The following is an 11,714-nucleotide window of genomic DNA, read 5'->3' on the forward strand; positions in this document are numbered from 1 at the left end:
ACGGACGAACCGGGAGAGGGCGCTGCGTCCTCCGTCTGAAACAACCAGAGCTCTGCCTCCTCAGTCTGGGGGCCACGGGGTCCCTGACGCTGACGTTTATTAAATCTCAGAATAGACAACAGTTTCCATAATGATATATAATAATAATGTAATAATAATAATAATAATAATACATTAGATGAAGCAGTATAACTCAGAGAGAGAGCATCTGTTGTTGGAGCGTTAAGGCTGCATCCAGTATGGTCCTACATCCATGTGACTCACATAAATCGGTCACTGCAGATGCTGAGTTTGCCGTTTTTCCTCTTTCTGTCTGGGAGCTGCTGCAATTATGACTCAGTTTCTCCACAAAGTTTAATCAAAAACCAAACTAAAACCTCTTCACCCTTGTCATTGTGGCAAAAACTTAATGTAGTACATTTTGTCACAAAAGGAATTAATAAAAACACTACACACTACACGGTGCTATATTTCAAATACTTGCGTGGTTTTATTCCAGCTTAGTCAGAGTTTACACAGTGAAATGATCCAACTGGCAAACCTCTCAGATAAATCATGCAAACAAGTCAAAAATCTACCTCAGTTCTGGCAGAAGAGGGCAGTATCCCCCACCTTTCTGACAGCTTCTCCACAGTGACTGACCACTTCAGACTTAACCTGTGCATAGGAGTATTTTCCTGGTTTCACAGTAAAGCCTATATGGGTTAAAAAAAAAAAAAAAAGAGAGAGAAAGAAAGAAAGAAAGAAAGAAAACACAGCAGCGTTGTTTCTCCTGCCACTTTGTAAAAGGCACAGATTGTACAGAGGCTTGGCAGAAAGAAGCATTTTCCAACATCGAGACACTGAACAGACAAAAGAAACTACAGACGAGTCGCATCATGAAACTAACAGAGATTTAATCTGGCAAAGCAATGCGCTGTTCCTGAGAGGAGGTCATTTGGTTTCTCAAAAGAAGCAGGAAAACAGAAATCATTTGACCCTAGAGAAAGCGAAGCAGAATCAGACTAAGAAAAAAAAAAAAAAAAAAAAAAAAATGACATGACATGACTGATCAAAAATCCCTCGGTGAGTTCCCACCGATAAGCACCGATTTGAGGATGACGAATCTAACAAGCATTTCATCATGACTAATAATTAGAAAATGAAGACAAATTACATAAACACATATGTATCCGGTCTTGTGTGTCGAACAGCTAACGCTAATCAGCCCTCTCAGCCTCAGAGGCCTTTGTTGAAGTAGACACGTTGTACGCTGTCTCCATATTGAGACATGATGGAGTCTCTCAGCTCTGGCTCCAGCTTGGACACGGCCATAGAGCTGTTAGAGGAGAGGAGAAGAGAAGCACCGTCATAATACATTTGATTAAACAAACTAAGACTTTAACTAGTAAAAGATCAGAAATTCTGATTGGTCTGATTAAAACCAATGTGATTTCAAAGCTCCGTTAAGTTTATAAGCTACATGTGTCGGCAGGTGAGAGCACAGAAACAGGCTCATTACCATCTCTGAGGGAACAGGGAGCAGGCGGCCGGCACCATGAAGATCAAACTTTAAAAAGAAAAAACAAAAGAGCAAAAGTTAGTTTCTTTTTCTTATCACAAAACGCTCCAAAGACATTAAAATTCCCATGAACACCGTAACCCTTTGTACTTACAACACGCCCACCATCATCACTTGAATTGGTCCGTGAAGATACGTGATTCTCTGTGTATAAAATAAAAAACAGAATAAGGCGTGATAACAGATTTGCACATTCACGTTGAGGGTTTAAGCAGCAGGACGACAATGAGGACAAAAGTCTAACCTGCATGAACTTGTACTTTTCCAGCCTCTGCATGATGATAGGGAGGACGACTGACAGAAGAAAAGAGCAAAGTCAAGACAGGAAGAGGATAAGCTGAAGAAATCAGAACCATATTTATGAAATGAGATGCTCTGCGTACTCATTCCTGGTGCGGCCATGGTGATCCGAGAGATGACCACCTGTGTGATGCCTTTTACTGCTGCTTTCTAGAGAGGAGATGAAAGAGGATTTAAAGGCGATTTGTGAATTGTAAAGAAAGACAAAGTGTTTTAAAGTGCGTCCAGAGTGCAGACCGTAGAGTGGCCCAGCTTGTTCCCATTTTCATCTGTGACAGCGATGCCGTTCAGAATTTCCCTGACAAACAGAGAGAAAGTGATATTGAACAGAAAACTGGAGACAAACTCAATGTATATTTATATTAACATGAATGATCGACTGACACTGCCATGCCGCTTGCATGGATTAAAAAAGAAAAAGTCTATATTCACATTTAACTTAATTTTATTTTTGGAGACGTTATATTCAGATTTAGCTTCCGCACACGTAATTACAGCCCCCGAAAAAGAAAGACCTACTCAGTGTGAAACTTTAAGATTGGTAATGCTGCATGAACACCTTGTTTCGTCATCTAACACATGAAATGTGACCGCATGCAGTGACTGGGGCTTCTCAGGAAGCTGCTCTGAGAGAGGCGGTTTGATTTCACCAATGCACCATATTGCGCAATACGACATACGGCAGTCCCCGTCTCCACACATATGTTTTGTGAGATCAAAGACGAACCCAGCGGCACTCACTGTTGTCTCATCATAGGAATGTTAACGCAGTTGGCTGCTGCCACCGCTGCAAAAGGGACCCAGCGAGCCACAAGAGGAGGAGCTTTCTGCAGGAGAACGTGGACGTGAAAAACAAAAACATAAGGCAGGTGATGAAGACACAACAACTGATCCAAATATGGATAAAACGACACCCCAACATGTAAAAGATCACGGCCAAATACATTATTTTCTTTACAACACACATTTTGATGTGCAGGAAACAGTAAGTGGGTGTTTGTACCTTTGTGTAGAGGTTGAGTCCGACTGCTGTCGCTAAAGCTGTGCTGGTTGCGGTGACGTAGGCCACTCCAATCTGTCTGAGAGACACATCGGTGACACAGGACAGCAGCTGTTTTCAGACTGTGTTTTTTTCCCAAAGTGACAACATTCACTGCATGTAAACACGGAGCTTAATGATCATACCGTCAGTAAAACAGTATTTACGCTTGTCATATCCAGATGAGATTTAACACATATCTGTTTAGATTTAGATATTCATTGTATGCACTGAGACCAATCAATAATGTGACTGTATCCGTCTTGGTTTTCCCAGCATACATGCAAATCAGGGTCAGTCCTTCTCCAGGCCAGAGGGTGGCAGTAATGCACCTGAAGCCGTTTGGTACAAACTAGCTAAAAACACAAGAAGGAGGATGACTTCTCCAGCTGTTCAGTTTCAACACAAACAGCTTAACTGGGTAGCTGTCAGAGCTGCTCATGTCTTCACACCTGCACTTTTCTAATAGGTGTCTAATAAATGCTTACTTGGGAGTGATTGGGGATGCAGCGTTACGGTTTGTGTAGTTGACCAGAGCGTTGAAGGACTGATTCACCCACTGCCAGAAGACCACAGCAGGAACTGTCCTAGAAGAGCACAGTTATGAAACCTCGAAAGCTTCCTCTGTGAGCACTTGGTACAATGCAGCTCATCCGGTTTGCTCTTCACTACCTGTAGAACTGCAACATGAAGCCGGTGATGGCCATGCCTCCAGGGACCTGGAAGGACATGCGGCCGATGAGGTTCATGCGGTCTCCTGTGTCCGGGTGGAAGGCCGAGTCGTACAGCTTCTTAGCATAGTAGAGCTGCTCCTCTGTAGTGCCGGGTGGGATGGATCCTGCCCTAGAGAGCATCAAAAACACACACAGTGAGTGCACACAGGGGTGCTTTTATTGTGAAGTGATCACAGGAAACATAACAATTTATTGTAAACTAGGTATTTTCGCTCTTACTGCTTAAAAAATACATGAGGATCGTCATACAGTAAACAATTACATGACACAGTTACAGTTTGTGAGAAGGCATTTTAATTTTACCTCTGTCCGTTTTCTTACCTGCAGCTGTCTACCAAAGCTTTGGCCTCATCCAAGCGCGAGTCAGGTAAAAGCGCTGTTCGACAATCGGTGATGTTGAAAAAGTGTTTCAGTCGACCCATAAACGTCGACTGATCCCATCGCGGTGCATCGATATCGAATGAGCTCAAAGACATTGTTGTTGCTTTAAAAAAATATTACCGGTAATCATAAGAAAAACTTAATGCATTAAAAAGTTACAGGTCCGCGTTGGCCTCTGTTAACTCAGCAGCTGCAGGCGAAACCTGGAGAAAACAGGGAGGTACATAATGTAACTTGTTGAATTTGAAAAATAAAGAAGTGATAAAACATATTAACACATGACACTGACTTGGCTGTAACTAATGCTGTTGTTCTATATAATAAGCACCGGGCTTGTTGTTTTTCTTGGCCGAAGCCGCCTCTCAAGCTGTTGTAAATTGCTGTTTGCTAACATGCCCTTGGGTTCAAACCCAACGTATCCCTGAACAAACATAACCTCCTGTTCCTCCCTAAAAATTATCACGGCCCCAAACTTCCACTAGAAATCATTGACCACCTCCTGGCAAATGGTTCCACAGGTTTTTTTTTATTTTGGGTTTTTGCAACTGCAGCACTTTGCTTCCTATTATCCAACCCGAGGAACCAGAAGCTGCTGACTATAGCTCAAACATCCCACAGTACATCTTCATCATTCCACTACTAATTACTTACTGTAGGAATTATGTGAAAACAAACCTCACAATGGAAATCTATCCTGTGTGGTTTAATCTGCATGGAGAGGAGTATATCAGTGCTCTCTGAAGGCCCAGCCTGGCTGGAACTGGATTGTTCCAGAAAAGTAGGGTAAAGGCCTGCAAAACCTTGTGAGGAACATTGAACGTGAGCCAAAAGTCAAAGTGGCCCTAAACACCATGACAAATCAGTAACATAATGTCAGTAAAGGCTGGGACTGACAGGCAGAATGAACCTGTTCCCTGTGGAGAAACTGGGTCATTAGGTTGGAAACAGTATGTGTAATAACAGGCATTCCTAATTTACCAAGGGTTGCATCTAATGATTGTTATGGAATAGAAAGACAATTAATAGGGAAAGAAGCGGAGTACGAAGTATGAAGTGGCATGAAAAGAAAACACCCAAGTACATGTACGCCAGATTTGTACTCGAGAGCGAGAATTTTTGCACCAGTGCTAACAGCAGCTTCTCGAGCTTGATCAACTGGATCTGCAGGCCAGAGCTCAGCTAACATCTGAATACATCTGGATGACAATCAGCGGTTCAGTTAACCGCTTGTGTTTGATCAAAGTGCGTTAAATTACATGTGTATAGTGAACTGTGGACAGAGTGAGCTGCTGTGTTGTGTTGAGTTTTCCGCCCAAGAAGAGAATAGGCAGTCAAGACGTGTCAGCTGGAGCAGGCAAGAGTGATGCAATATTGCTCGAGTTACCAGCCGACTTCAGCAAAGTCAACAAAAACGAACCAAAGCATCGACACACGGGCTGCAAACTGCACATACAAAACCCGAAAACATACCTTTGAGAGACGCCTCAAAGCCGTGCAAATCCACCTGTCAGGTAAACCAAGTCTGCTCACTGTGGTATAGTAAAGAAACGCGCACGTGGCACGCCGTCCTCCAATCACGGGTTGGGGCAGCTCCCTGTCGGCGAAGACCGGGACTCGGTTTTCTTCACGGACTGAAATGAAAACACAGACAGGACATGGTTAACGTCTTGGCTCGACGTTTACTATGTTAACTTTAGTATGTTACTCGATGTTAATTAGCTATTTGACAACTACAAATTAAACAAATTTAGGAGCAGTAACTTATTGTAACGTCTACTGGGCAGTAACCGTCCGCAAAATGAAACACGTGGAGCTCTTTCTTGACCTACATTTTAAACATTTAGCATGCAGCTAACTAAACTCGGCCACCATACTTGCGGTTGATGCTGCGTTTACGTCGCATTGCTTAAATCGTAAAAATGAGAACCCGAGTGCATCGTTCCAAGACGGCCTGACTTCGCTTGTTTTGTTGTGCTTGCGTATTTGTAGCAGTTTTTTTTTATCAAGGGAAACCAGATACAAACAAACAGTGTAGCCCCTATAAGAGTAGCTGAATTCTTACTGTTTTTATTTTTCAGTAACTACCAGCGATGGAGCATTTAAAGCCTTTCTGCAAACACAAGTCACAAACAAAAAAAAAACAGCAACACTTCCAAATCAGATTCCATTTTTAAAATGTTTTTTTTTGCCAACAGTACTGGAATGCAGCATGATATCAAGTTTTGTACGTAACTGTGCGTCTGACGTCACCCCCCTTAGTAACCCTCGGCGGCGTCTCCAGGAGAGAAGGCAACAAGATGGTGAGTTTAATTTATCCCAATAATTAGCCGTTAACCGTAAACACTGGGCTCCAGGTGTACACATATTCGTATTAAACGTCGCTCGCTTGCATTTACTACGATTTAATAACTGCTTTTGTTCGAAACTTGCAGAGAAAGGCATTCAACTCCAAAAAGCTGCCTTGTTGCTTCGTTCAGTTATCAGGGGAGATTAGCTTAGCACGTTAGCAGTGTTTAGCTCCCATTTGCGTGTATTGTATTTATACAACTGCCCCAGAAGGCACAAATAAACAAACAATCAAACAAAAAAAGATGATGTGATGGGCTGCCCACAGGACCCGTCGTTGCCTTCGTGTACTGGCATCGGTAGGAGAGTGCTTGCTCATCATCAAAAGCTATAGTGGGGACTAGAAATACACTTGCACGGCCTGTAAGTGAGGACTCCGGGTGCATGCAGTAGTGGTTATCTGCCCCCGCGACGAAGTAACGTCACATGGCTGACTTCTGTTTCTGCAGGGATTGCTGTCCATTCTGCGTAAGCTAAAGAGCACACCAGACCAGGAGGTTAGGATACTGCTGCTGGGTCTGGACAACGGCGGGAAGACCACCCTGCTCAAACAGCTGGCATCTGAGGACATCAGCCACATAACCCCCACACAGGTATGGAGGAAAAGCTCCCAGATACAGTAGTGAGCAAAAAAAAGGGTTTTAGGTACTGAAAGTAAAGTGGAGATGCTTTTAGAAATAATGCTTTGAGTACTTTAAATTTATCAGCTGATTGAAAACAAAGTGCAGCAAACAGAAAATAACAAAATTAGATCAATATTTGATGTGACCGTACTTTTAATAAAAAAAACAGCACCAATTCACCTATAGTGCACCATTTAGCAGGTAGGTTGTTCAAATCATGTCAGAGAAGTTTGTCTGTCTCAGTGTCTTCTGTCTCTTCATGTAATCTTAGTACAGTTAGTACATTTGGGCTCATTGTGCTGCTGCAGAATAAATTTAAGACTGATCAGACACCTCCCTGGTTGCATTGCATGTTGAATAAGAATCTTGTGCACTGTACTGTATTCTGCCTTTTAGTGGAACAAACATAATACATCAAGGATGGGAGGGAATTTTTGTAACCGGGAATTACATCTGCTTCCCCTGTCTAATCCAGTTTTGTGTTCTCTCCAGGGATTCAACATTAAGAGCGTCCAGTCTCAGGGCTTTAAACTGAATGTCTGGGACATTGGAGGCCAGAGGAAGATCAGGCCGTACTGGAGAAACTACTTCGAAAACACTGATGTGCTGGTGAGTAGATTTTAGTAGTGTTTTAATTAAAGGTTTATCCTGCTCATCTTTGGTGAAGTCACTGTTTTGTGCTTGAGAACTAAGGACCTGCTGAACATGCTAACAGAGGAAACTTCCATTTTGTTTCAGATTTATGTCATTGACAGTGCTGACAGAAAGAGGTTTGAGGAAACAGGTCAGGTATGTATGTAGGGCTTATTTTCATTATCTATTAACCTGCTTGTTATTTTTTGTCTACTTAGTTCAGGGTGTCTGTAAGACTTGAGAGATTTAAAAAAAAAACTTCAGTTCAAGAAAAGGTCTTTACAGTAAAAGTAAAGTAAATTATTGGTGCTGTTGTTACGTAACATTCATTAGTGAACCTTTAATGGGTTATTTTTTTAAATCCATCCACCCATGTATTTATGTTTTATGTATAACTGACAGATGTGTGTGTCTGTGTTGCAGGAGCTGGCTGAGTTGTTGGATGAAGAGAAGTTGAGCGGCGTTCCTATTCTGATCTTTGCAAACAAACAGGACCTGCTAACAGCTGCCCCAGCCTCCGAGATCGCTGAGGGCCTCAACCTGCACACCATCCGGGACCGCATGTGGCAGATCCAGTCCTGCTCCGCCCTCACTGGTGAGGGGATTCAGGTGAGTTGAGCATTTCCTTTTTTTTTTTTTTTTGTTGCATGTGCCTTTATCTTTATTCTCTTCCCCTCATTATGTTTCTTTTTCTTTTATATCCACTTTCAGGAGGGCATGAACTGGGTCTGCAAGAGCGTCAACTCCAAGAAAAAATAGCTTTGCTTCTAGTCTTCTACTACTCAGGAGGAACAGCAGCAGCAGCAGCACACACACATACACTGACACACACTGCACCCTCCTGAGCCTTTGTACGATGGAATATACCTGTGAATGTAAACACACTACTAATCCAACATGGACTTGGAGTTTTTAACCCCCTGCGTTCCTGTATCGCTGATGTTTACTAATCTCAACACATCTTCCTACGTTGGCCTCTACAGAGAGGAGGAGGAGGGGGTAGGGGGGTTGCCTTCAACGGGAACCCAAGCCAGGAAATCGACCCCCTCCACTCCTCCACAGTCCACCCACATCACTATCAGAGTCCTAGCCAATCCCAGCGACCGTTGTTGTGGAAGTTTTTTCCTGCTGCTGGTGAAGAATGAAATAGAGACTTCTGCCGGCCGACAAGGTTTTATTTTCATTAAAAGAAAAGGTCAATCAGCACACAAAGTGTTCTGTGAAGAAAGACCCCGAACATGGGGAGACCTAAGCATTTATGCCTGAGGAACGACCCCTGAGGTGTGTTTCACATCCTTTTGTCTGCTGCAGGTGTTGGCATGGACTCTCTAGGGTGTGTCTCACACCTGGGGTGTCTTGCAGGATTTTGCATCCAGGCGATAGGTATTGAGAGATCTAGACATCCCAATCTAATACTCAAAGGGAGAAGAGAACCAAATTGCAATTACACCATCCACAGCCTGTCACAACTTCAAACATTCCCATTAAACTGCTGTTTTTCATTGGAATTCCAGCTTGTTCTTTAAACTCTTTCGCACACTGTCCTGGAAACCAGCCCCCACCCCCCCCATCTCCATCATCTTTTTCTCCATCTTCTTCCCACAGGTCAACATGTGTTGTTGTTGTTGTTGTTGTTTTTTTTTATCATTCCACGATGGCTGTAAGTGCTTTTCTTGCTATGGCTCTGTTTGAAGTGAGGAATATTTTTGTAATTGTTTTATTTATGGTGAAGTAGAGTGTAGAGTGCTTTTAAAACAACCGGCGTGGTGCGTGTGATTTCAAGGATGTTGGAGAAACGGTTCGACTCTCCCCACTAAAGAATAATACTGTACATGTTAATATGTATTAAAAAAAAGAAATTAAATGATTAAGAGGAACTACTTTTTTGGATCAACTGTAAATAGATTGGCCCTGTGTTCATATGTTACGTTATGCACATCTTATAGAGTATTTGTTACCCTGCTGTACTTTGTAGTCTATAATGTTTGCATATCTAATATACGTTAGCAGATTTTTAACAGAGGTAAATGGTATGTATTGTTTGTCCCAATGCATTTCTTTGTGCTCCTTGGGTTAGTGAGGGAATTCACTCTTTAGGCATTTCCTTTTGATATTCTTGAATGTAATCTGTCCAGAATTGAAGGTACTGTATGTGAATAAAAAGACAAGAAAAACATTTCAGAAATCACAGTTATTGTTATGGAATGGAGTGGCCTCCTGCACTAAGAGATTGCAGTTCACTCAAATCATGCAGCTTTTTTTTTTTTTTGCTCATCTAACCAGGCTCTAGTGCTCACACACCTGTAGCAGGTGGAGTCAGCTGTTCATGACAGCAACCAAGCCTGTGTGGAGAGGCCTCTGTGGGAGACAGCAGCCGGGGGGAGAGCACTGAATTCACTACTGAAATGTACTGTGAGATGGATGGATTGACCAAACCTTTATTGCCCTATTTGCCTTTTTGCCCCTGTAGCCCAGAAGAAAACAGCCCTTTCTTACAAAAGCAGATAAAAAATAAAGTAAGAATACAATACAAGAAAGAAGCAAATAAACAAACAGCAACACTTTCCATGCCTGTGTGTTAGTTTTCATATTTGTATCACAAATTGTACCATAATGCAGTGTCTCTCTGAGTGAGCCTCAGCAGTATACGAGCTGCAGTGAACTAAATCTGAAATCAAACTTGGTTTGTCCCAGCAGGCAGGAGTCTCAGGCAGGTGGTGCTGTATCCTCCTGCCTGGGTGAGTGCCTCACAGCCAGGGGCTGAGCAGGAGAAGCTGTGCGGCTTCAATCTTCTCCTCCAGCCAAACTGACAAATATGTGGAACGTACCAACAGACTCAGTTACTAAACAGTCAATACTTGTTGAAAAAATAAGTTTAGTTCTGGTCTTTTAATGAGATTTTATTAATATTGAAAAAAGATAAAATAACACCAGCCTTTTACTTTAAATGTTTGATACTTTCTAAGTTTCAGGTCATAAATAATTGCCCAGAAGGAAACTGTAGCGTCTTTACGAAACACGGAGTTAAACCACCAGAAATCTCGAAGACGTTTGTAGCTTATATTTTCCTTTACTGGATGGTATAAACTGAAAAACATACATTACACTGCGTTAACAAATGGCTAATAAATACACAAAAATAAAGCGCACTCATCCTATCAAAGTTAATATTTTCGGCGAAATAACGCTATAATATACAACTGAACAGACAGACCAAACAGTGTGCTCACTGTAGGCATTGCCTTATTAACATTTCAGGGTGGATGGCAACTGATAACAACGGATTGATATACAAATCCATGCTAGCGCTTCACACATAGCCTCTGTTTGCTAGGCGAGTGAACCGGAAGTACCGCTAAAAACCGGAAGTTAATTTTAGCGATTTAAAAAAAAAAAAAAAAACTTTGATTACAAAAAAAAAAAAAAATCATGAATTAATTATTTAAATAACTTCGAAATGATTATTTAACTTATTGCAACATTTTATACAATTTTAAACTTCTGAAATTACCAATGAATTATTTATTGCAGAAACAAGTGCCTAAGGGCAACACAGTAACATGTTCAACTGTTGCAAACAGCCTCTTCTTCTTTTCTCACAAAGCTTCGTATTATCCAGTCTTCTTCTCCTCAGAGACAGAATGTACTCGTATTGTTCCTCATTTGTGGTTTTTAACTCCCCGTTAATTCTCACTATGGAAGCGCTGTGGAAAGTAAGATGCACCCCAGGAGTCACATTTAGAAACATAAAGGCATTTACAGGAAGAGTTAGACGTTTTGGGAAATATGCTGCTTTCCTTTCAGGAGGACACTTAGATGAGAAGATCAGCACTACTTTCATGTCAGTACTCAGACTTAGCACAAAGACTGGAAACAAAAGTAAAGAAATCCGCCTACCACCACCTTTAAACCACAATGTGTCATTTTGATGCTGATTTTTGCAGGAAATAAAAACAAGAAAAAAAAGTATTTCTTAGTCAACTACAAAGGTTCTGGGAAGCAGCTTTTTTTTTAACCTACAGACGACAGACATGAGAGCGGGATCAATTTTCTCATCCATCTCTGTCAGGACACTTATAAAGAGTATTTCCCATAAT

At 41.8% G+C, this 11,714-nt stretch overlaps 2 protein-coding genes across 6 annotated transcripts; one reads left to right on the top strand and one right to left on the bottom strand.

Moving 5' to 3' along the window:
* Nucleotides 1-667: 667 nt before the first annotated feature.
* sfxn2 (sideroflexin 2) lies at nucleotides 668-5,869 on the bottom strand. 5 transcript variants are annotated; one of them, XM_041066882.1, is made up of 13 exons: nucleotides 5,777-5,869; nucleotides 5,486-5,646; nucleotides 3,956-4,218; nucleotides 3,573-3,743; nucleotides 3,389-3,487; nucleotides 2,865-2,940; nucleotides 2,603-2,688; nucleotides 2,099-2,159; nucleotides 1,945-2,011; nucleotides 1,806-1,855; nucleotides 1,656-1,705; nucleotides 1,502-1,549; nucleotides 668-1,318 (listed from the first exon to the last, which is right to left on the bottom strand). In XM_041066882.1, exons 3-13 carry the CDS (start codon nucleotides 4,108-4,110, stop codon nucleotides 1,219-1,221), a joined length of 963 nt encoding a protein of 320 aa, XP_040922816.1. In that variant the 5' UTR covers nucleotides 4,111-4,218; nucleotides 5,486-5,646; nucleotides 5,777-5,869; the 3' UTR covers nucleotides 668-1,218. The 5 variants fall into 5 exon arrangements, with proteins under 5 accessions (XP_040922816.1, XP_040922818.1, XP_040922819.1 ...); XM_041066884.1 differs by having other exon boundaries at nucleotides 668-1,138; nucleotides 1,208-1,318; nucleotides 5,486-5,851; XM_041066885.1 differs by having other exon boundaries at nucleotides 3,956-4,118; nucleotides 5,486-5,851.
* Nucleotides 5,364-9,795, top strand: arl3b (ADP ribosylation factor like GTPase 3b). Its single transcript, XM_041066887.1, is given in 8 exon segments — nucleotides 5,364-5,526; nucleotides 6,211-6,302; nucleotides 6,304-6,315; nucleotides 6,811-6,954; nucleotides 7,477-7,593; nucleotides 7,723-7,773; nucleotides 8,041-8,226; nucleotides 8,329-9,795. Coding segments are annotated over 8 exon segments (798 nt in total). The 5' UTR covers nucleotides 5,364-5,378; the 3' UTR covers nucleotides 8,377-9,795.
* Nucleotides 9,796-11,714: the final 1,919 nt, after the last annotated feature.

Source organism: Toxotes jaculatrix, chromosome 21 (genome assembly GCF_017976425.1).
Source record: "Toxotes jaculatrix isolate fToxJac2 chromosome 21, fToxJac2.pri, whole genome shotgun sequence".
NCBI classification, from domain to species: domain Eukaryota; kingdom Metazoa; phylum Chordata; class Actinopteri; family Toxotidae; genus Toxotes; species Toxotes jaculatrix.

What these genes read in the sequence shown, in the direction of transcription:
- sfxn2 (XM_041066882.1), bottom strand. Translation starts at nt 4,110, where the DNA reads ATGTCTTTGAGCTCATTCGATATCGATGCACCGCGATGGGATCAGTCG. An exon ending in GACTCAACCTCTACACAAAG is followed by an intron (nt 2,689 to 2,864) that starts GTACAAACACCC and finishes GTTCTCCTGCAG; the next exon opens with AAAGCTCCTCCTCTTGTGGC. An exon ending in TCCCTGTTCCCTCAGAGATG is followed by an intron (nt 1,319 to 1,501) that starts GTAATGAGCCTG and finishes CTCCTCTAACAG; the next exon opens with CTCTATGGCCGTGTCCAAGC.